This window comes from Apteryx mantelli, unplaced genomic scaffold, assembly GCF_036417845.1.
Source record: "Apteryx mantelli isolate bAptMan1 unplaced genomic scaffold, bAptMan1.hap1 HAP1_SCAFFOLD_122, whole genome shotgun sequence".
Lineage (NCBI taxonomy): Eukaryota > Metazoa > Chordata > Aves > Apterygiformes > Apterygidae > Apteryx > Apteryx mantelli.
In genome coordinates, this window is record NW_027118478.1 from 326395 (window position 1) to 347801 (window position 21407).

Genomic DNA, 21407 nt, shown 5'->3' on the forward strand with positions numbered 1-21407 from the left:
GGGAGGAGAGGGAGGGATGGAGGAAGAGGTAGATGGAGGCAGGGAGGGATGGAGGCAGGGAGGAGACAGAGGGAGGGAGGGAGAGAAGGTGGGATGGAGGGATGGAGGAGAGGGAGGGATGGAGGAAGAGGTGGATGGAGGGAGGGAGGGATGGAGGGAGGAGATGGAGCGATGGAGAGATGGAGGGAGGGATGGAGAGAAGGCAGGAGGGAGGGAGGAGGAGATGGAGGGAGGAGGAGATGAAGAGAGGGAGGGAGGAAGAGGTGGAGGCAGGGGGGCAGGCAGGCAGGCAGGGAGGAGATGGAGGGAGGGATGGAGAGAAGGCAGGAGGGAGGGAGGAGGAGATGGAGGGAGGAGGAGATGGAGGGATGGAGGAAGAGGTGGATGGAGGGAGGCAGGGATGGAGGTGGAGAGGGAGCAATGGAGAGATGGAGAGAGGGAGGGAGGGAGAGAAGGTGGGATGGAGGGAGGAGGAGATGGCGGTGGAGCGGGAGCGATGGAGGAGGAGACGGAGGGAGGGAGGGAGGGAGATCGAGGAGGTGGAGGAAGGGCTGGAGAGATGGAGGGAGGGAGGACGCAACGGGAGGAAGGGTGGAGGAAGAGATGGAGGGATGGAGAAGCAGTTGGAGGGCGGGAGGGAAGGATGGAGGGGTGGAGGGAGGGATGGAAGGAAGGAGAGATGGAAGGAGGGATGGAGGGAGGGGTGGAGGGAGGGATGGAAGGAAGGAGAGATGGAAGGAGGGATGGATGGAGGAAGGGATGGAGGGATGGATGGAAGGAGGGACGGAAGGAGAGATGGATGGAGGGATGAAAGGAAGGACGGATGGAGGGAGGGATGGAAGGAAGGAGAGATGGAAGGAGGGATGGATGGAGGAAGGGATGGAGGGAGGGATGGATGGAGGGATGGAAGGAAGGAGAGATGGAAGGAGGGATGGATGGAGGAAGGGATGGAGGGATGGAAAGAGGGATGGAGGGATGGACTGAAGGAAGGATGGAAGGAAGGAGGGACAGAGGGAGGCACGGAGGGAGGGACGGAGGGAGGGACACGTCCCCCACTCGCCCCGTGTCCCCCAGCTCCGGGCAGACGAAGGCTCCCGTCCTCCTCCTCCTCCTCCTCCTCCTGCTGGGTGAGTTGGGGACCTGCCGGGGGGGGGGTGGTGACACCATGGGGTGACACCAACCGGGGGAGGGGTGACGCCGGGTGACATCGAGGGTGACATGAGGGTGACACCAACCGGGGGGGTGACATCAGGGGGGTGACACCGGCTGACACCGGGTGACATGGAGGGTGAAGGGGTGACATGGGGTGACACCAAGGTGGCAACACCATGGGGTGACACCATGAAGTGACACCAGCCAGGGAGGGTGACACCAGGGGGGTGACAGCAGGTGACATTGAGGATGACAAGGGTGACACGGGGTGACACCAGGGTGGCGACACCATGGGGCGACACCAACCAGAGGGGGTGACATCAGGGGGGTGACACCGGGTGACATTGAGGGTGACACCAACCAGGGGGGTGACATCAGGGGGTGACACCGGCTGACACCGGGTGACATGGAGGGTGACAAGAGTGACACAGGGTGACACCAGGGTGGCAACACCATGGGGTGACACCAACCGGGGAGGTGACACTGGGGGGGTGACACCAGGTGACATTGAGAATGACAAGGGTGACACGGGGTGACACCAGGGTGGTGACACCATGGGGTGACACCAACCAGAGGGGGTGACATCAGGGGGCTGACACCAGGTGACATGGAGGGTGACATGAGGGTGACACGAGGTGACACCAGGGTGGCAACACCATGGGGTGACACCAACCAGAGGGGGTGACACTGGGGGTGGGACACTGGGTGACATGGAGGGTGACAAGGGGTGACACTGGGCTGGTGACACCATGGGGTGACACCAACCAGAGGGGGTGACATGGGGTGGTGACACTGAGGGTGACACGGGGTGACACCAGTGTGGCCATGGGGTGACACCACGAGGTGACCCCAACTGGGGGGGGGGTGACACCGGGTGACACGGAGGGTGACAAGGGTGACACGGGGGGGGAGGACAGGGGACCCCCAACCGTGGGGTGACCCCCTGCCTCCCCCCCCCCTCCAGAGCCGGTGGCCGGTGGCCCCCTGCCCACGACGGCGCCGGCAGGGGGTGAGGACAGCGGTGGTGGCACCCACGGGTGGGGGCTGCACCCACGGGTGGGGGGTCCCAGGTCACGGGTGGGGGGGTCCCAGCTCCATACTGGGGGTCCCAAGGTGACACCAGGGTGGTCCCCAGGGTGGCCCCAGTCCCATACTGGGAGGTCCCAGCTCCATACTGGGGGTCCCAGTCCCATACTGGGGTGACACCAGGGAGGTCCCAGGTCCATCCTGGTTGGGTCCCACACCCATACTGGGAGGTCCCAGCTCCATACTGGGGGGGTCCCAAGGTGACACCGGGGAGGTCCCAGGGGTGGTCCCAGGTCCATCCTGGTTGGGTCCCACACCCGTACTGGGGGGTCCCAGGTCCATACTGGGAGGTCCCAGCTCCATACTGGGGGTCCAAGGTCCATACTGGGGGGTCTCAGATCCATACTGGGGGTCCCAGCTCCATACTGGGAGTCCCACATCCATACTGGGAGGTCCCAGCTCCATACTGGGGGTCCCAAGGTGACACCGGGGAGGTCCCAGGGGTGGTCCTAGGTCCATCCTGGTTGGGTCCCACACCCATACTGGGGGGGGTCCCAGGTCCATACTGGGAGGTCCCAGCTCCATACTGGGGGTCCAAGGTCCATACTGGGGGGTCTCAGATCCATACTGGGGGTCCCAGCTCCATACTGGGAGTCCCACATCCATACTGGGAGGTCCCAGCTCCATACTGGGGGTCCCACATCCATACTGGGAGGTCCCAGCTCCATACTGAGGGTCCCAAGGTGACTCCAGGGAGGTCCCAGGGGTGGTCCCAGGTCCATCCTGGTTGGGTCCCACACCCATACTGGGGGGTCCCAGGTCCATACTGGGGTCCCGGATCCATACTGGGAGTCCCAAACCCATACTGGGGTCCCAGCTCCATACTGGGGGTCCCAAGGTGACACCAGGGTGGTCCCAGAAGGGTCCCACACCCATACTGGGGTCCCAGGTCCATACTGGGGGTCCCAGGTCCATCCTGGTTGGGTCCCACACCCATACTGGGGGGTCCCAGGTCCATACTGGGGGTCCCAGCTCCATACTGGGGGTCCCAAGGTGAAACCGGGGAGGTCCCAGGGGTGGTCCTAGGTCCATCCTGGTTGGGTCCCACACCCGTACTGGGGGTCCCAGCTCCATACTGGGGGGGTCCCAGGTCCATACTGGGGGTCCCACACCCATACTGGGGGGGGTTCTTGGTTTCCTACTGGGGAGGGGGGTGGGGTGGCCGGTGGGGTGGGGTGGGGGGGTCACGAGCACCCCAGGGTGCTCAGCCCCCCCCTCCCCCCCCCCCAGGGGGGCTGCTCTACCCCTTCGGCCCGGGGGCGGGCGACCGCAGCACCCCCCGCGAGGACGACGGCATGAGCCCCCCCGTGGCGCTGGGCCGCCCCTTCGTCTTCTACGGCCGCCCCCACCGCTCCCTCTACGTGCGTGGGGCTCGGGGGGGCCTGGGTGGGGGGGGGGCCCTGGGTGGGGTGGGGGTGGGGTCACCATGGCTTGGGGTCACCATGGCTTGGGGATGCTTGGGGTCACCATGGTTTGGGGTCACCATGGCTTGGGGCCACCATAGCTTGGGGATGCTCGGGGTCACCATGGCTTGGGGATGCTCGGGGACACCATGGCTTGGGACCACCATAGCTTGGGGGTGCTTGGGGACACCATGGCTTGGGATCACCATGGCTTCGGGTCACCAGGGCTTGGGGCCACCACAGCTTGGGGATGCTCGGGGTCACCATGGCTTGGGGATGCTTGGGGTCACCATGGTTTGGGGTCACCATGGCTTGGGACCACCATGGCTTGGGGATGCTTGGGGTCACCGTGGCTTGGGACCACCATGGCTTCGGGTCACCATGGCTTGGGGCCACCATGGCTTGGGGATGCTTGGGGTGCCTTGGGTGGGACCACCGTGGCTAAGGGTCACCATGGCTTGGAGATGCTTGGGGACACCACAGCTTGGGGACACTTGGGGTGCCCTAGGTGGGACCACTATGGCTTGGGGATGCCATGGCTTGAGGCTGCTTGGGGTGGCCTGGGTGGGACCACTATGACTTGGGACCACCATAGTTTGGAGATGTCTGGGGCCACCATGGCTTGGGGCCTCCATGGCTTGGGGACACCATGGCTTGGAGATGCTTGGGGTGCCCTAGGTGGGACCGCTATGACTTGGGGCCACCATAGCTTGGAGACGGCTGGGGCCACCATGGCTTGGGGCCTCCATGGCTTGGGGACACCATGGCTTGGAGATGCTTGGGGTGGCCTGGGTGGGACCACCATGGCTTGGGACCACCATGGCTTGGGGACGCTTGGGGGCACCGTGACTTGGGGACGCCATGGCTTGGGGATTCTTGGGGGTGACCTAGGTGGGACCACCATGGCTTGGGGCCACCATGGCTTGGGGATGCTCGGAGGTGACCTAGGTGGGACCACCACAGCTTGGAGATGCTTGGGGCCACCATGGCTTGGGGACTCTCAGGCTGCCCTTGGTGGGACCACCAGAGCTTGGGGCCACCCCAACGTGGGGCCACCACGTTTCGGGGATGCTCGATGTACCCAAGGTGGCACCACCGTGGCTCGGGGAGACCCCCACGGCGTGGAGACCCCATGCCACCACCCCGTGCTGACGGGTGCCACCTCGGGGACGGGGGACAGGTGAACAACAACGGCGTGGTCTCCTTCGGCGTGGGGGTGCCCGAGTTCACCCCCCACCCCTTCCCCCTGCCGGGCCACCGTCCCTTCGTGGCGCCGTACTGGGCCGACGTGGACACGCGCCGGGGCGGTGACGTCTTCTACCGCGAGAGCCGCGACCCCGAGCTCCTGGCCCGGCTGGCCGATGACCTGCGTCCCGCCGTGGCGCCCGGCGACCCCGTGCCACGGCCCACCTGGGCCTTCGTGGCCACCTGGGACCGCGTGGGCCTTCTTCGGCGCCGCCGGCAAGAAGGTGGGGACGTGGGGACACGGAGCGGGGCGGCGGTGGTGGGGGGGGACGGGGGGGGGGACATGGGGTGTGAGGGACACGTGGGTGTGGGGACGTGGAGGGATGTGGAGGACAAGGAAGGACACGTGGACGTGGTGGGACGTGGTGGGACATGGAGGGACATGGAGGGACATGGGGGGACATGGGGGGACATGGGAGGACATGGGGGACATGGAGGGACATGGGAGGACATGGGGGACATGGAGGGACATGGGGGGACATGGGGGACATGGAGGGACATGGGAGGACATGGGGGACATGGAGGGACATGGGGGGACATGGGAGGACATGGGGGGACATGGGGGACATGGAAGGACATGGAGGGACATGGAGGGACATGGGGGGACATGGGGGGACATGGAGGGACATGGAGGGACATGGGGGACATGGTGGGACGTGGTGGGACATGGAGGGACATGGAGGGACATGGAGGGACATGGGGGGACATGGGGGACATGGTGGGACGTGGTGGGACATGGAGGGACATGGGGGGACATGGGAGAACATGGGGGGACATGGGGGACATGGAGGGACGTGGTGGGACATGGAGGGACATGGAGGGACATGGAGGGACATGGGGGGACATGGGGGACATGGAGGGACATGGAGGGACATGGGGGACATGGAGGGACGTGGGGGGACATGGAGGGACATGGAGGGACATGGAGGGACATGGAGGGACATGGGGGGACATGGGGGACATGGTGGGACGTGGTGGGACATGGAGGGACATGGGGGGACATGGGAGGACATGGGGGGACATGGGGGACATGGAGGGACGTGGTGGGACATGGAGGGACATGGAGGGACATGGAGGGACATGGGGGACATGGAGGGACGTGGGGGGACATGGAGGGACATGGAGGGACATGGAGGGACATGGAGGGACATGGGGGGACATGGGGGACATGGAGGGACGTGGTGGGACATGGAGGGACATGGAGGGACATGGAGGGACATGGAGGGACATGGGGGGACATGGGGGGACATGGGAGGACATGGGGGACATGGAGGGACATGGGAGGACATGGGGGACATGGAGGGACATGGGGGGACATGGGGGACATGGAGGGACATGGGAGGACATGGGGGACATGGAGGGACATGGGGGGACATGGGAGGACATGGGGGGACATGGAGGGACATGGGGGGACATGGGGGGACATGGAGGGACATGGAGGGACATGGAGGGACATGGGGGGACATGGGGGGACATGGAGGGACATGGAGGGACATGGGGGACATGGTGGGACGTGGTGGGACATGGGGGGACATGGAGGGACATGGAGGGACATGGAGGGACATGGGGGGACATGGGGGACATGGTGGGACGTGGTGGGACATGGAGGGACATGGGGGGACATGGGAGGACATGGGGGGACATGGGGGACATGGAGGGACGTGGTGGGACATGGAGGGACATGGAGGGACATGGAGGGACATGGAGGGACATGGGGGGACATGGGGGACATGGTGGGATGTGGTGGGACATGGAGGGACATGGAGGGACATGGAGGGACATGGGGGGACATGGGAGGACATGGGGGGACATGGAGGGACATGGAAGGACACGGGGGGACATGGAGGGACATGGAAGGACATGGAGGGACACGGGGGGACATGGAGGGACATGGAAGGACATGGAGGGACATGGAGGGACATGGGGGGACATGGGGGGACATGGAGGGACATGGAGGGACATGGGGGACATGGAAGGACGTGGTGGGACATGGAGGGACATGGGGGACATGGAGGGACATGGGGGGACATGTAGGGACATGTAGGGACATGGGGGACATGGGGGGACATGGGGGGACATGGAGGGACATGGGGGACATGGAGGGACATGGGGGGACATGGGGGGACATGGAGGAACATGGGGGACATGGAGGGACATGGGGGGACATGAAGGGACATGGGGGACATGGGGGGACATGGAGGGACATGGGGGGACATGGTGGGACGTGGTGGGACATGGAGGGACATGGAGGGACATGGAGGGACATGGGGGGACATGGGAGGACATGGGGGGACATGGGGGACATGGAGGGACATGGGGGGACATGGAGGGACATGGGGGACATGGGGGGACATGGAGGGACATGGGGGGACATGGAGGGACATGGGGGACATGGGGGACATGGGGGACATGGAGGGACATGGGGGGACATAGAGGGACACGGAGCACAACGTCCCCCCCCCCCCGTGTCCCCCCCCCCCCGTAGGTGAACACCTTCCAGGCCGTGCTGGCCATGGACGACGTCACGGCCTTCATCATGCTCAACTACGGTGACATCCAATGGACCACGGGCATCTCCAACGGTGGCGACCCCCACACCGGCCTGGGGGGCATCCCGGCCCAGGTGGGTCCACGGGGGGGGGACATGGGGACACGGTCACCCCATGACACGCGCCTGGCCCGGCCCCCGCACCCCCAGCTGCGGGCAGAGCTAAGGGGACGTTGCAGGAGGACACTCTCCATGGTGGCCACCTCCATGGACACATTAAAAGGGACGTGGTGATGGGACGTCCTCCATGGTGGCCACCTCCATGGGCACGTTAAAGGGGACATGGTGATGGGACACCTTCCATGGTGGCCACCTCCATGGGCACGTTAAAGGGGACATGGTGATGGGACACCCTCCATGGTGGCCACCTCCATGGGCACGTTAAAGGGGACATGGTGATGGGACACCCTCCATGGTGGCCACCTCCATGGGCACGTTAAAGAGGACGCGGTGATGGGACACCCTCCATGGTGGCCACCTCCATGGGCACGTTAAAGAGGACATGGTGATGGGACACCCTCCATGGTGGCCACCTCCATGGGCACGTTAAAGGGGACACAGTGATGGGACACCCTCCATGGTGGCCACCTCCATGGGCACGTTAAAGGGGACATGGTGATGGGACACCTTCCATGGTGGCCACCTCCATGGGCACGTTAAAGGGGACATGGTGATGGGACACCCTCCATGGTGGCCACCTCCATGGGCACGTTAAAGGGGACATGGTGATGGGACACCTTCCATGGTGGCCACCTCCATGGGCACGTTAAAGGGGACATGGTGATGGGACACCCTCCATGGTGGCCACCTCCATGGGCACGTTAAAGGGGACATGGTGATGGGACACCCTCCACGGTGGCCACCTCCATGGGCACGTTAAAGGGGACATGGTGATGGGACACCCTCCATGGTGGCCACCTCCATGGGCAGAGCTAAGGGTACACGGTGGCAGGAGAACATCCTCCATGGTGGCCACCTCCATGGGCACATTAAAGGGGACATGGTGATGGGACACCCTCCATGGTGGCCACCTCCATGGGCACGTTAAAGGGGACATGGTGATGGGAAACCCTCCATGGTGGCCACCTCCATGGGCACGTTAAAGAGGACATGGTGATGGGACACCCTCCATGGTGGCCACCTCCATGGGCACGTTAAACGGGACGTGGTGATGGGACACCCTCCATGGTGGCCACCTCCATGGGCACATTAAAGGGGACATGGTGATGGGACACCCTCCATGGTGGCCACCTCCATGGGCACGTTAAAGGGGACATGGTGATGGGACACCTTCCATGGTGGCCACCTCCATGGGCACGTTAAAGAGGACGCGGTGATGGGACACCCTCCATGGTGGCCACCTCCATGGGCACATTAAAGGGGACATGGTGATGGGACACTCTCCATGGTGGCCACCTCCATGGACACATTAAAGGGGACATGGTGATGGGACACCCTCCATGGTGGCCACCTCCATGGGCACGTTAAAGAGGACATGGTGATGGGACACCCTCCATGGTGGCCACCTCCATGGGCACGTTAAAGGGGACATGGTGATGGGACACCCTCCATGGTGGCCACCTCCATGGGCACGTTAAAGAGGACATGGTGATGGGACACCCTCCATGGTGGCCACCTCCATGGGCACGTTAAAGGGGACATGGTGATGGGACACTCTCCATGGTGGCCACCTCCATGGACACATTAAAGGGGACATGGTGATGGGACACCCTCCATGGTGGCCACCTCCATGAACACGTTAAAAGGGACGTGGTGATGGGACGCCCACCATGGTGGCCACCTCCATGCAGGAGGACATCCTCCATGGTGGCCACCTCCATGGGCAGAGTTAAGGGTACACGGTGGCAGGAGAACATCCTCCATGGTGGCCACCTCCATGAACACATTAAAAGGGACGTGTTGACGGGACGCCCACCACGGCGGCCACCTCCAGGGGCAGAGTTAAGGAGATCCAACCCGGGGACGTCCCCGTAGCGCCCCCCCCACCCAAGGGAGGGTGGCCGGGCCACGGAGGTCACCCGTGGCACCCATGGGTCCCCCTAGGTGGGCTTCAACAGTGGCGACGACGTCCACTACTACAACGTGCCGGGCTCGCGGACGCCGGCGGTGCTGCGCGTGGGCCACACCTCCAACGTGGGCGTCCCCGGGCGCTGGGTCTTCCGCGTCGACCGCTTCACGGCCACCGAGGGGCCACCGCCGGCCACCACCGAGACGGCCGCGGTCACCCAAGGGCCACCGATGGCCACCAGGGCGACGTCGATGAAGAAGGAGGAGGAGGAGGCCAGCTACATCTGTGGGTGGTGGGTGGCCTTCATGCCTCGGGTGCCACCTTGGGGTGGGGGGACACCCGGACGCCTGGGCCCCTTTGGGTGGGGGCACCCGGACGCCTGGGCCCATTTTGGGGAGCACCCGGACGCCTGGGCCCATTTTGGGTGGGGGCACCCGGACGCCTGGGTCCATTTTGGGGGGCACCCGGACGCCTGGGCCCCTTTGGGTGGGGGGACCCGGACGCCTGGGCCCATTTTGGGGGGGGGCACCCGGACACCTGGGCCCCTTGTGGGTGGGGGCACCCGGACGCCTGGGCCCATTTTTGGGGGGGGCACCCGGACGCCTGGGCCCCTTTGGGTGGGGGGAGGGGCACCCGGACGCCTGGGCCCCTTGTGGGTGGGGGCACCCGGATGCCTGGGCCCATTTTGGGGTGGCACCCGGACACCTGGGCCCATTTTGGGGAGCACCCGGATGCCTGGGCCCCTTGTGGGTGGGGGCACCCGGACGCCTGGGCGCATTTTGGGGGGCACCCGGACGCCTGGGCCCCTTGTGGGTGGGGGCACCCGGACGCCTGGGCGCATTTTGGGGGGCACCCGGACGCCTGGGCCCCTTGTGGGTGGGGGGCACCCGGACGCCTGGGCCCCCTGACACCCCCTTTTTCTCCCCCCCCCACAGACGGCGACGGACACCGACCCCCCCCCACGGACCCCCCCTCCCCCACTCGTGCAATAAAACCCCCCCGTGGGTGCAGCCCCCCCCCCCCGCGTGTGTGTCTGTCTGTCTGTCCGGTGGGGGGGGGGGCAGGACGGGGGGGGCACGGACCCCCCCAGCACCCTAATAACCCCCCTGCACCCTAATAACCCCCCCGAGAACCCTAATAACCCCCCCAGCACCCTAATAACCCCCCAGCACCCTAATAACCCCCCCTGCACCCTAATAACCCCCCCGAGCACCCTAATAACCCCCCCTGCACCCTAATAACCCCCCCGGGCACCCTAATAACCCCCCCGGGCACCCTAATAAACCCCCCAGGACCCTAATAACCCCCCCCAGCACCCTAATAACCCCCCCGGGCACCCTAATAACCCCCCCGGGCACCCTAATAAACCCCCCAGGACCCTAATAACCCCCCCGAGCACCCTAATAACCCCCCCGGGCACCCTAATAACCCCCCCGGGCACCCTAATAAACCCCCCAGGACCCTAATAACCCCCCCGAGCACCCTAATAACCCCCCCGGGCACCCTAATAACCCCCCCGGCACCCTAATAACCCCCCTCAGCACCCTAATAACCCCCCCAGCACCCTAATAACTCTCCCTGCACCCTAATAACCCCCCTCAGCACCCTAATAACCCCCCCAGCACCCTAATAACCCCCCAGCACCCTAATAACCCCCTCAGCACCCTAATAACCCCCCCGGCACCCTAATAATCCCCCCGAGCACCCTAATAACCCCCCCAGCACCCTAATAACCCCCCTCAGCACCCTAATAACCCCCCCGAGCACCCTAATAACCCCCCCCGAGCACCCTAATAACCCCCTCTGCACCCTAATAACCCCCCCTGCACCCTAATAACCCCCCCAGCACCCTAATAACCCCCCTGCACCCTAATAACCCCCCCTGCACCCTAATAACCCCCCCAGCACCCTAATAACCCTCCCGAGCACCCTAATAACCCCCCCGGGCACCCTAATAACCCCCCAGCACCCTAATAACCCCCCTCAGCACCCTAATAACCCCCCCGAGCACCCTAATAACCCCCCCGAGCACCCTAATAACCCCCCTCAGCACCCTAATAACCCCCCCAGCACCCTAATAACCCTCCCGAGCACCCTAATAACCCCCCCGGGCACCCTAATAACCCCCCAGCACCCTAATAACCCCCCTCAGCACCCTAATAACCCTCCCTGCACCCTAATAACCCCCCCAGCACCCTAATAACCCCCCCGGGCACCCTAATAACCCCCCCAGCACCCTAATAACCCCCCCGAGCACCCTAATAACCCCCCCGGGCACCCTAATAACCCCCCCAGCACCCTAATAACCCCCCCTGCACCCTAATAACCCCCCCGGGCACCCTAATAAACCCCCCGGGCACCCTAATAACCCCCCCGAGCACCCTAATAACCCCCCCGGGCACCCTAATAAACCCCCCAGGACCCTAATAACCCCCCGAGCACCCTAATAACCCCCCGGGCACCCTAATAACCCCCCCGGCACCCTAATAACCCCCCTCAGCACCCTAATAACCCCCCCAGCACCCTAATAACTCTCCCTGCACCCTAATAACCCCCCCGGCACCCTAATAACCCCCCTCAGCACCCTAATAACCCCCCCAGCACCCTAATAACCCCCCAGCACCCTAATAACCCCCTCAGCACCCTAATAACCCCCCCGGCACCCTAATAACCCCCCCGAGCACCCTAATAACCCCCCCAGCACCCTAATAACCCCCTCAGCACCCAAATAACCCCCCCGAGCACCCTAATAACCCCCCCCGAGCACCCTAATAACCCCCTCTGCACCCTAATAACCCCCCTGCACCCTAATAACCCCCCTCAGCACCCTAATAACCCTCCCTGCACCCTAATAACCCTCCCGAGCACCCTAATAACCCCCCCGGGCACCCTAATAACCCCCCCAGCACCCTAATAACCCCCCTCAGCACCCTAATAACCCTCCCTGCACCCTAATAACCCCCCCAGCACCCTAATAACCCCCCCGGGCACTCTAATAACCCCCCCTGCACCCTAATAACCCCCCCAGCACCCTAATAACCCCCCCAGCACCCTAATAACCCCCCCGAGCACCCTAATAACCCCCCTCAGCACCCTAATAACCCCCTCAGCACCCTAATAACCCCCCCGAGCACCCTAATAACCCCCCGGGCACCCTAATAACCCCCCCGAGCACCCTAATAACCCCCCCAGCACCCTAATAACCCCCCCTGCACCCTAATAACCCCCCCAGCACCCTAATAACCCCCCCGAGCACCCTAATAAACCCCCCAGCACCCTAATAAACCCCCCGGGCACCCTAATAACCCCCCCGGGCACCCTAATAACCCCCCTGCACCCTAATAACCCCCCCGAGCACCCTAATAACCCCCCCCAGCACCCTAATAACCCCCCCGAGCACCCTAATAAACCCCCCAGCACCCTAATAACCCCCCCGGGCACCCTAATAACCCCCCAGCACCCTAATAACCCCCCGGGCACCCTAATAAACCCCCCAGCACCCTAATAACCCCCCCGGGCACCCTAATAACCCCCCAGCACCCTAATAACCCCCCCGGGCACCCTAATAACCCCCCAGCACCCTAATAACCCCCCCGGGCACCCTAATAAACCCCCCAGCACCCTAATAACCCCCCCGGGCACCCTAATAACCTCCCCAGCACCCTAATAACCCCCCCGGGCACCCTAATAAACCCCCCAGCACCCTAATAACCCCCCCGGGCACCCTAATAAACCCCCCAGCACCCTAATAACCCCCCCGGGCACCCTAATAACCCCCCCGGCACCCTAATAACCCCCCTGCACCCTAATAACCCCCCCGGCACCCTAATAACCCCCCCCAGCACCCTAATAACCCCCCCTGCACCCTAATAACCCCCCCAGCACCCTAATAACCCCCCCGGGCACCCTAATAAACCCCCCAGCACCCTAATAACCCTCCCGAGCACCCTAATAACCCTCCCCAGCACCCTAATAACCCCCCCTGCACCCTAATAACCCCCCCGAGCACCCTAATAACCCCCCCGGCACCCTAATAACCCCCCCGGGCACCCTAATAACCCCCCCCGAGCACCCTAATAACCCCCCCAGCACCCTAATAACCCCCCTCAGCACCCTAATAACCCCCTCAGCACCCTAATAACCCCCCCGGCACCCTAATAACCCCCCTCAGCACCCTAATAACCCCCTCAGCACCCTAATAACCCCCCCGAGCACCCTAATAACCCCCCCGGCACCCTAATAACCCCCCCGGGCACCCTAATAACCCCCCCCGAGCACCCTAATAACCCCCCCGGGCACCCTAATAACCCCCCCAGCACCCTAATAACCCCCCTCAGCACCCTAATAACCCCCCCGAGCACCCTAATAACCCCCCCTGAGCACCCTAATAACCCCCCCGGCACCCTAATAACTCTCCCTGCACCCTAATAACCCCCCCCGAGCACCCTAATAACCCCCCCTGCACCCTAATAACCCCCCCGCACCCTAATAACCCCCCCGGCACCCTAAGATCCCCCCGAGCACCCTAATAACCCCCCCCGGCACCCTAATAACCCCCCCGGGCACCCTAATAACCCCCCCCGAGCACCCTAATAACCCCCCCAGCACCCTAATAACCCCCCTCAGCACCCTAATAACCCCCCCCGAGCACCCTAATAACCCCCCCAGCACCCTAATAACCCCCCTCAGCACCCTAATAACCCCCCCCGAGCACCCTAATAACCCCCTCAGCACCCTAATAACCCCCCTCAGCACCCTAATAACCCCCCCGAGCACCCTAATAACCCCCCCCGGCACCCTAATAACCCCCCCAGCACCCTAATAACCCCCCTCAGCACCCTAATAACTCTCCCTGCACCCTAATAACCCCCCCAGCACCCTAATAACCCCCCTCAGCACCCTAATAACCCTCCCTGCACCCTAATAACCCCCCCAGCACCCTAATAACCCTCCCTGCACCCTAATAACCCCCCCGGGCACCCTAATAACCCCCCCGAGCACCCTAATAACCCCCTCAGCACCCTAATAACCCCCCTCAGCACCCTAATAACCCCCCCGAGCACCCTAATAACCCCCTCAGCACCCTAATAACCCCCCTCAGCACCCTAATAACCCCCCCCGAGCACCCTAATAACCCCCCGGCACCCTAATAACCCCCCCAGCACCCTAATAACCCCCCTCAGCACCCTAATAACTCTCCCTGCACCCTAATAACCCCCCCAGCACCCTAATAACCCCCCTCAGCACCCTAATAACCCTCCCTGCACCCTAATAACCCCCCCAGCACCCTAATAACCCTCCCTGCACCCTAATAACCCCCCCGGGCACCCTAATAACCCCCCCAGCACCCTAATAACCCCCCCAGCACCCTAATAACCCTCCCTGCACCCTAATAACCCCCCTCAGCACCCTAATAACCCTCCCTGCACCCTAATAACCCCCTCAGCACCCTAATAACCCTCCTGCACCCTAATAACCCCCCTCAGCACCCTAATAACCCTCCCTGCACCCTAATAACCCCCCCGGGCACCCTAATAACCCCCCCCGAGCACCCTAATAACCCCCCAGCACCCTAATAACCCCCCCAGCACCCTAATAACCCTCCCCAGCACCCTAATAACCCCCCCTGCACCCTAATAACCCCCCCGGCACCCTAATAACCCCCCCGGGCACCCTAATAACCCCCCCCGAGCACCCTAATAACCCCCCCGGCACCCTAATAACCCCCCCGAGCACCCTAATAACCCCCCTCAGCACCCTAATAACCCCCCCGGCACCCTAATAACCCCCCCGGGCACCCTAATAACCCCCCCCGAGCACCCTAATAACCCCCCTCAGCACCCTAATAACCCCCCCGGCACCCTAATAACCCCCCCGGGCACCCTAATAACCCCCCCCGAGCACCCTAATAACCCCCCCGGCACCCTAATAACCCCCCCGGCACCCTAATAACTCTCCCTGCACCCTAATAACCCCCCCTGCACCCTAATAACCCCCCCGGCACCCTAATAACCCCCCAGCACCCTAATAACCCCCCCCGAGCACCCTAATAACCCCCCCGGCACCCTAATAACTCTCCCTGCACCCTAATAACCCCCCCCTGCACCCTAATAACCCCCCCGGCACCCTAATAACCCCCCCGGGCACCCTAATAACCCCCCCGAGCACCCTAATAACCCCCCCGGCACCCTAATAACCCCCCCGGCACCCTAATAACTCTCCCTGCACCCTAATAACCCCCCGGCACCCTAATAACCCCCCCGGCACCCTAATAACCCCCCCAGCACCCTAATAACCCCCCTCAGCACCCTAATAACCCCCCCGAGCACCCTAATAACCCCCCCTGCACCCTAATAACCCCCCCCGCACCCTAATAACCCCCCCGGCACCCTAAGATCCCCCCGAGCACCCTAATAACCCCCCCCGGCACCCTAATAACCCCCCCGGGCACCCTAATAACCCCCCCCGAGCACCCTAATAACCCCCCCGAGCACCCTAATAACCCCCCTGCACCCTAATAACCCCCCCGGCACCCTAATAACCCCCCCGAGCACCCTAATAACCCCCCTGCACCCTAATAACCCCCCCAGCACCCTAATAACCCCCTAGCACCCTAATAACCCCCCGAGCACCCTAATAACCCCCCTGCACCCTAATAACCCCCCTGAGCACCCTAATAACCCCCCCAGCACCCTAATAACCCCCCCTGCACCCTAAAAACCCCCCTGAGCACCCTAATAACCCCCCAGCACCCTAATAACCCCCCTGCACCCTAATAACCCCCCCCAGCACCCTAATAACCCCCCCGAGAACCCTAATAACCCCCCCCAGCACCCTAATAACCCCCCCGGGCACCCTAATAACCCCCCCAGCACCCTAATAACCCCCCTCAGCACCCTAATAACCCCCCCGAGCACCCTAATAACCCCCCAGCACCCTAATAACCCCCTCAGCACCCTAATAACCCCCCCCGGGGCACCCTAATAACCCCCCAGCACCCTAATAACCCTCCTGCACCCTAATAACCCCCCCGGGCACCCTAATAACCCCCCCAGCACCCTAATAACCCCCCCGAGCCCTACCCGCCCTAATAACCCCCCCGGGCACCCTAATAACCCTCCCCAGCACCCTAATAACCCCCCCTGCACCCTAATAACCCCCCCAGCACCCTAATAACCCCCCGAGCACCCTAATAACCCCCCCGGGCACCCTAATAACCCCCCCTGCACCCTAATAACCCCCCCAGCACCCTAATAACCCCCCTCAGCACCCTAATAACCCCCCCGGGCACCCTAATAACCCCCCCAGCACCCTAATAACCCTCCCGAGCACCCTAATAACCCTCCCCAGCACCCCTAATAACCCCCCCTGCACCCTAATAACCCCCCCGAGCACCCTAATAACCCTCCCCAGCACCCTAATAACCCCCCCGGCACCCTAATAACTCTCCCTGCACCCTAATAACCCCCCCCGAGCACCCTAATAACCCCCCCGAGCACCCTAATAACCCCCCCTGCACCCTAATAACCCTCCCTGCACCCTAATAACCCCCCAGCACCCTAATAACCCCCCTGCACCCTAATAACCCCCCCGGCACCCTAATAACCCCCCCGAGCACCCTAATAAACCCCCGAGCACCCTAATAACCCCCCCCGGCACCCTAATAACCCCCCTGAGCACCCTAATAACCCCCCCGGCACCCTAATAACCCCCCCCAGCACCCTAATAACCCCCCCTGAGCACCCTAATAACCCCCCCAGCACCCTAATAACCCCCCCAGCACCCAAATAACCCCCCCTGCACCCTAATAACCCCCCGAGCACCCTAATAACCCCCCCGGCACCCTAATAACCCCCCCAGCACCCTAATAACCCCCCCCCTGCACCCTAATAACCCCCCCGGCACCCTAATAACCCCCCCGAGCACCCTAATAACCCCCCCCTGCACCATAATAACCCCCCCAGCACCCTAATAACCCCCCCGGCACCCTAATAACCCCCCCGAGCACCCTAATAACCCCCCCAGCACCCTAATAACCCCCCCCGCACCCTAATAACCCCCCCAGCACCCAAATAACCCCCCTGCACCCTAATAACCCCCCCTGCACCCTAATAACCCCCCCGAGCACCCTAATAACCCCCTGCACCCTAATAACCCCCCCGGCACCCTAATAACCCCCCCCGAGCACCCTAATAACCCCCCCGGCACCCTAATAACCCCCCTGAGCCCCCTCCCACATAAGCCCCGCCCCTTCCCAGCCGAGGCCCCGCCCCTGTGTTGGCCCCGCCCCTCCGCCCCACCCGGCCCCGCCCCCTCCCAGGTGCGGCCCCGCCCCCTCGCGTTCCAACCTGACGGTTACGGTTACGGGCGCGGGCAGGTGAGTGGTGGCAGCCCGGACGCCTGGGCCCCTTTTGGGGAGGCACCCGGACGCCTGGGCCCCTTTGGGGAGGCACCCGGACGCCTGGGCCCCTTTGGGGGGGGTCCCCGGACGCCTGGGCCCCTTTGGGGAGGCACCCGGATGCCTGGGCCCCTTTTGGGGGGGGTCCCCGGACGCCTGGGCCCCTTTGGGGAGGCACCCGGACGCCTGGGCCCCTTTGGGGGGGGTCCCCGGACGCCTGGGCCCCTTTGGGGAGGCACCCGGATGCCTGGGCCCCTTTTGGGGGGGGTCCCCGGACGCCTGGGCCCCTTTGGGGAGGCACCCGGATGCCTGGGCCCCTTTTGGGGGGGGTCCCCGGACGCCTGGGCCCCTTGTTGGGGGGGGGGGGTCCCGGACGCCTGGGCCCCTTGTGGGTGGGGGCCCAGGCGTCCGGGGGCCGCTGGCACCGCCTGGCTCCCGCCTGCCTTATCTGGCGCCAGGCTGTGCCGGGTGAGTGAGAAGGGGCCCAGGCGTCCGGGACCATTCACCCTCCCCCCCCCCCCCCCCCCCGAAAGGGGCCCAGGCGTCCGGGGCCGGACCCCACCCTGCTCTGGAACTCCAAGGGGCCCAGGCGTCCGGCCCCGCCCAAATGGGCCCAGGTGTCCGGGCCCTTCCCCCCCCCGCCCCCCTCCACTGGCCCCAGCCCGGAGCTCGAGGGGGCCCAGGCGTCCGGGACCCCCCCCATCCCCCCCCACACAAGGGGCCCAGGCGTCCGAGACCCCCCCCATCCCCCCCCCTCCCACAAGGGGCCCAGGCGTCCGGGACCCCCCCAAATCCCCCCCCCCTCCACAAGGGGCCCAGGCGTCCGGGACCCCCCCATTCCCCCCCCCCCACAAAGGGGCCCAGGCGTCCGGGACCCCCCTTGGCTCCTCCCCTCCCTCCCCCCCTCCTCCCCCCCAGATCAGAGGTCAGGGTCAGAGGTCGGAGGTCAGCTCGGGGTCGGAGGTCGGAGGTCAGAGGTCGCGGCATGGCCTGGGCCGCCCTGGGGGGGCTGCTGCTGCTCGCAGGTGAGGGGGGGGGTCGGTTTGGGGGGGGATTTGGGGCTAGTTTGGGGGGATTTGGGGCAGTTTGGGGGGGTTGGGGGCAGTTAGGGGGGTCTGGGGGGGCATTTGGGGGGCATTTGGGGCACTTTGGGGGCAGTTTGGGGGGGGCTGGGGGGCAATTTTGGTGGTTGGGGGCAGTTTGGGCAGTTCTGGGCAGTTTGGGGGGGTTGGGGGCAGTTAGGGGGTGGGGGGCAGTTACGGGGGGCAGTTGGGGTGGGGGGGCAGTTCGGGGGGGTCGGGGGGCAGTTGTGGGTCAGGGGGCAGTTGGGGGGGGTCGGGGGGCAGTTAGGGGGGTCGGGGGGCAGTTGGGGGGTCGGGGGGGCAGTTAGGGGGTCGGGGGGCAGTTAAGGGGTCGAGGGGGCAGTTGGGGGTCAGAGGGGGCAGTTAGGGGGGTCCGGGGGCAGTTACAGGGGTGGGGGGGCAGTTGGGGGTCGGGGGGGCAGTTAGGGGTCCCGGGGGGGGGCAGTTAGGGGGGGCGGGGCAGTTCGGGGGGGTATTTGCCCCCCCCAGCGCTATTTGCCCCCCCCCAGCTTTGCCCCCGGCCGCAGCCGACCCCCCCCCAGCAGGTGACTGGAGCCAAACTGGGACTGGAGGGGGGGGGGAACTGGGAGGGGGCAGAGCCTGAACTGGGAGGGGGAGGGGCTATACTGGGAGGGGGAGGAGCTATACTGGGAGGGCGGAGTCCAAACTGGTAGGGGGAGGGGCCTGAACTGGGAGGGGGAGGAGCTATACTGGGAGGGAGGGGCTATACTGGGAGGGGGCGGGGCCTGAACTGGGAGGGGGAGGGGCTATACTGGGGGGCGGAGTCCAAACTGGGAGGGGGGAGGGGAACTGGGAGGGGGAACTGGGAGGGGGGGTCTGTACTGGGAGGGGGGAGAGGGGAACTGGAAGGGGGGAGGAGCCTAAACTGGGAGGGGGAGGAGCTATACTGGGAGGGGGAGGGGCCCAAACTGGGAGGGGGAGGGGCTATACTGGGAGGGGGAGGGGCTATACTGGGAGGGGGAGGGGCTATACTGGGAGGGGGCTATACTGGGAGGGCGGAGTCCAAACTGGGAGGGGGAGGGGGAACTGGGAGGGGGAGGAGCCCAAACTGGGAGGTGGGAGGAGCTATACTGGGAGGGGGCTATACTGGGAGGGCGGAGTCCAAACTGGGATGGGGAGGGGGGAACTGGGAGGGGGAGGAGCCTGTGCTGGGAGGTGGGAGGGGCTATACTGGGAGGGGGAGGAGCCTGTGCTGGGAGGGGCGGGGCTGCGGGGGCCCAGGCGTCCGGTGTGACCCTGCCCCTCCCCCCAGATGGCACCAGCCACTTCTACTACGGTGAGTTGGGGACACTGGGGACACTGGGGACACTGGTGTCACCGGGGGGGGACGTTGGGGTCACTGGTGTCACTGGTTTCACTGGGGGGGACGTTGGGGACACCAGTATCGCTGGTTGGGGGGACACTGGGGACACTGGTGTCACTGGAGGGGGGACGTCGGGGACACTGGGGGGACATGGGGGACACCAGGGTCGGTGGGGGGACATTGGGGACAGGGTGACACCGGGGGGGTGTTGGGGACACCGGTGTCACCTGGGAGGGGGGGACGTTGGGGATGGGGTGGCACCGGGGGGGGGGGACACTGGGGACAGGGCGACCCTGGGGGGGGACGTTGGGGACACCGATGTCACCAACGCGGGGGGACGTTGGGGACCCCGGTGCCACCCGGGGGGAGGGTGACGCTGGGGACGGGGGGGGGAGGGGACACGTTGGGGACACCCGTGTCCCCCCCCCAGACTGGCACCGCCTCCGCGTGGGGGGGCTGGTGGTGGCCGCCGTCCTCTGCGTCATCGGCGTCATCGTCCTCTTCAGTGAGTGACACCGGGGACACGGGGGGGGGACAGGGACGACGACGCGTGTCACCCGGGGGGTCCCCGTGTCACCTGGGGGGGACACGTGTCACCTGGGGGGGTCCCCATGTCACCCGAAGGGGTCCTGTGTCACCCAGGGTGTCCCCATGTCACTTGGGGGGGGTCCCCGTGTCACCCGGGGTGTCCCTGTGTCACCCGGGGGGTCCCTGTGTCCCCTGGGGGGGGGACACGTGTCACCTGGGGGGTCCCCATGTCACCCGAAGGGGTCCTGTGTCACCCAGGGTGTCCCCATGTCACTTGGGGGGGGAGCCGTGTCACCCGGGGTGTCCCTGTGTCACCCGGGGGGTCCCTGTGTCCCCTGGGGGGGGGACACGTGTCACCTGGGGGGTCCCCATGTCACCCAAGGGGGTCCTGTGTCACCTGGGGGGGGTCCTTGTGTCACCCGGGGGTCCCCGTGTCACCCGGGGTGTCCCTGTGTCACCCAAGGGGACCCTCTGTCCCCCAGGATGTCCTTGTGTCACCCGGGGTGTCCCCATGTCACCCGAAGGGGACCTGTGTCACCTGGGGTGTCCCTGTGTCACCCAAGGGGGCTCCTTGTGTCACCTGGGTGAGGGGGCCTGTGTCACCCAGGGCGA

General features: G+C 64.9%; 1 protein-coding gene and 1 long non-coding RNA gene across 2 annotated transcripts; both read left to right on the plus strand.

Annotated features, from left to right (window-relative positions):
* Positions 1-3470: 3470 nt before the first annotated feature.
* LOC136995529 (sushi, nidogen and EGF-like domain-containing protein 1) lies at positions 3471-10424 on the plus strand (the record flags this gene model as incomplete). Its single annotated transcript, XM_067316799.1, is given in 6 exon segments — positions 3471-3599; positions 4822-5082; positions 5084-5110; positions 7372-7509; positions 9499-9755; positions 10399-10424. Coding segments are annotated over 6 exon segments (813 nt in total), but the record flags the coding sequence as incomplete, so codon positions are not given.
* An 8339-nt stretch (positions 10425-18763) lies between these two features.
* LOC136995531 (uncharacterized) lies at positions 18764-20776 on the plus strand. The gene is made up of 4 exons (XR_010887076.1): positions 18764-18886; positions 19453-19488; positions 20217-20240; positions 20698-20776. It is a non-coding gene; the product is annotated as an uncharacterized lncRNA (long non-coding RNA).
* The last annotated feature ends 631 nt before the right edge of the window (positions 20777-21407 follow it).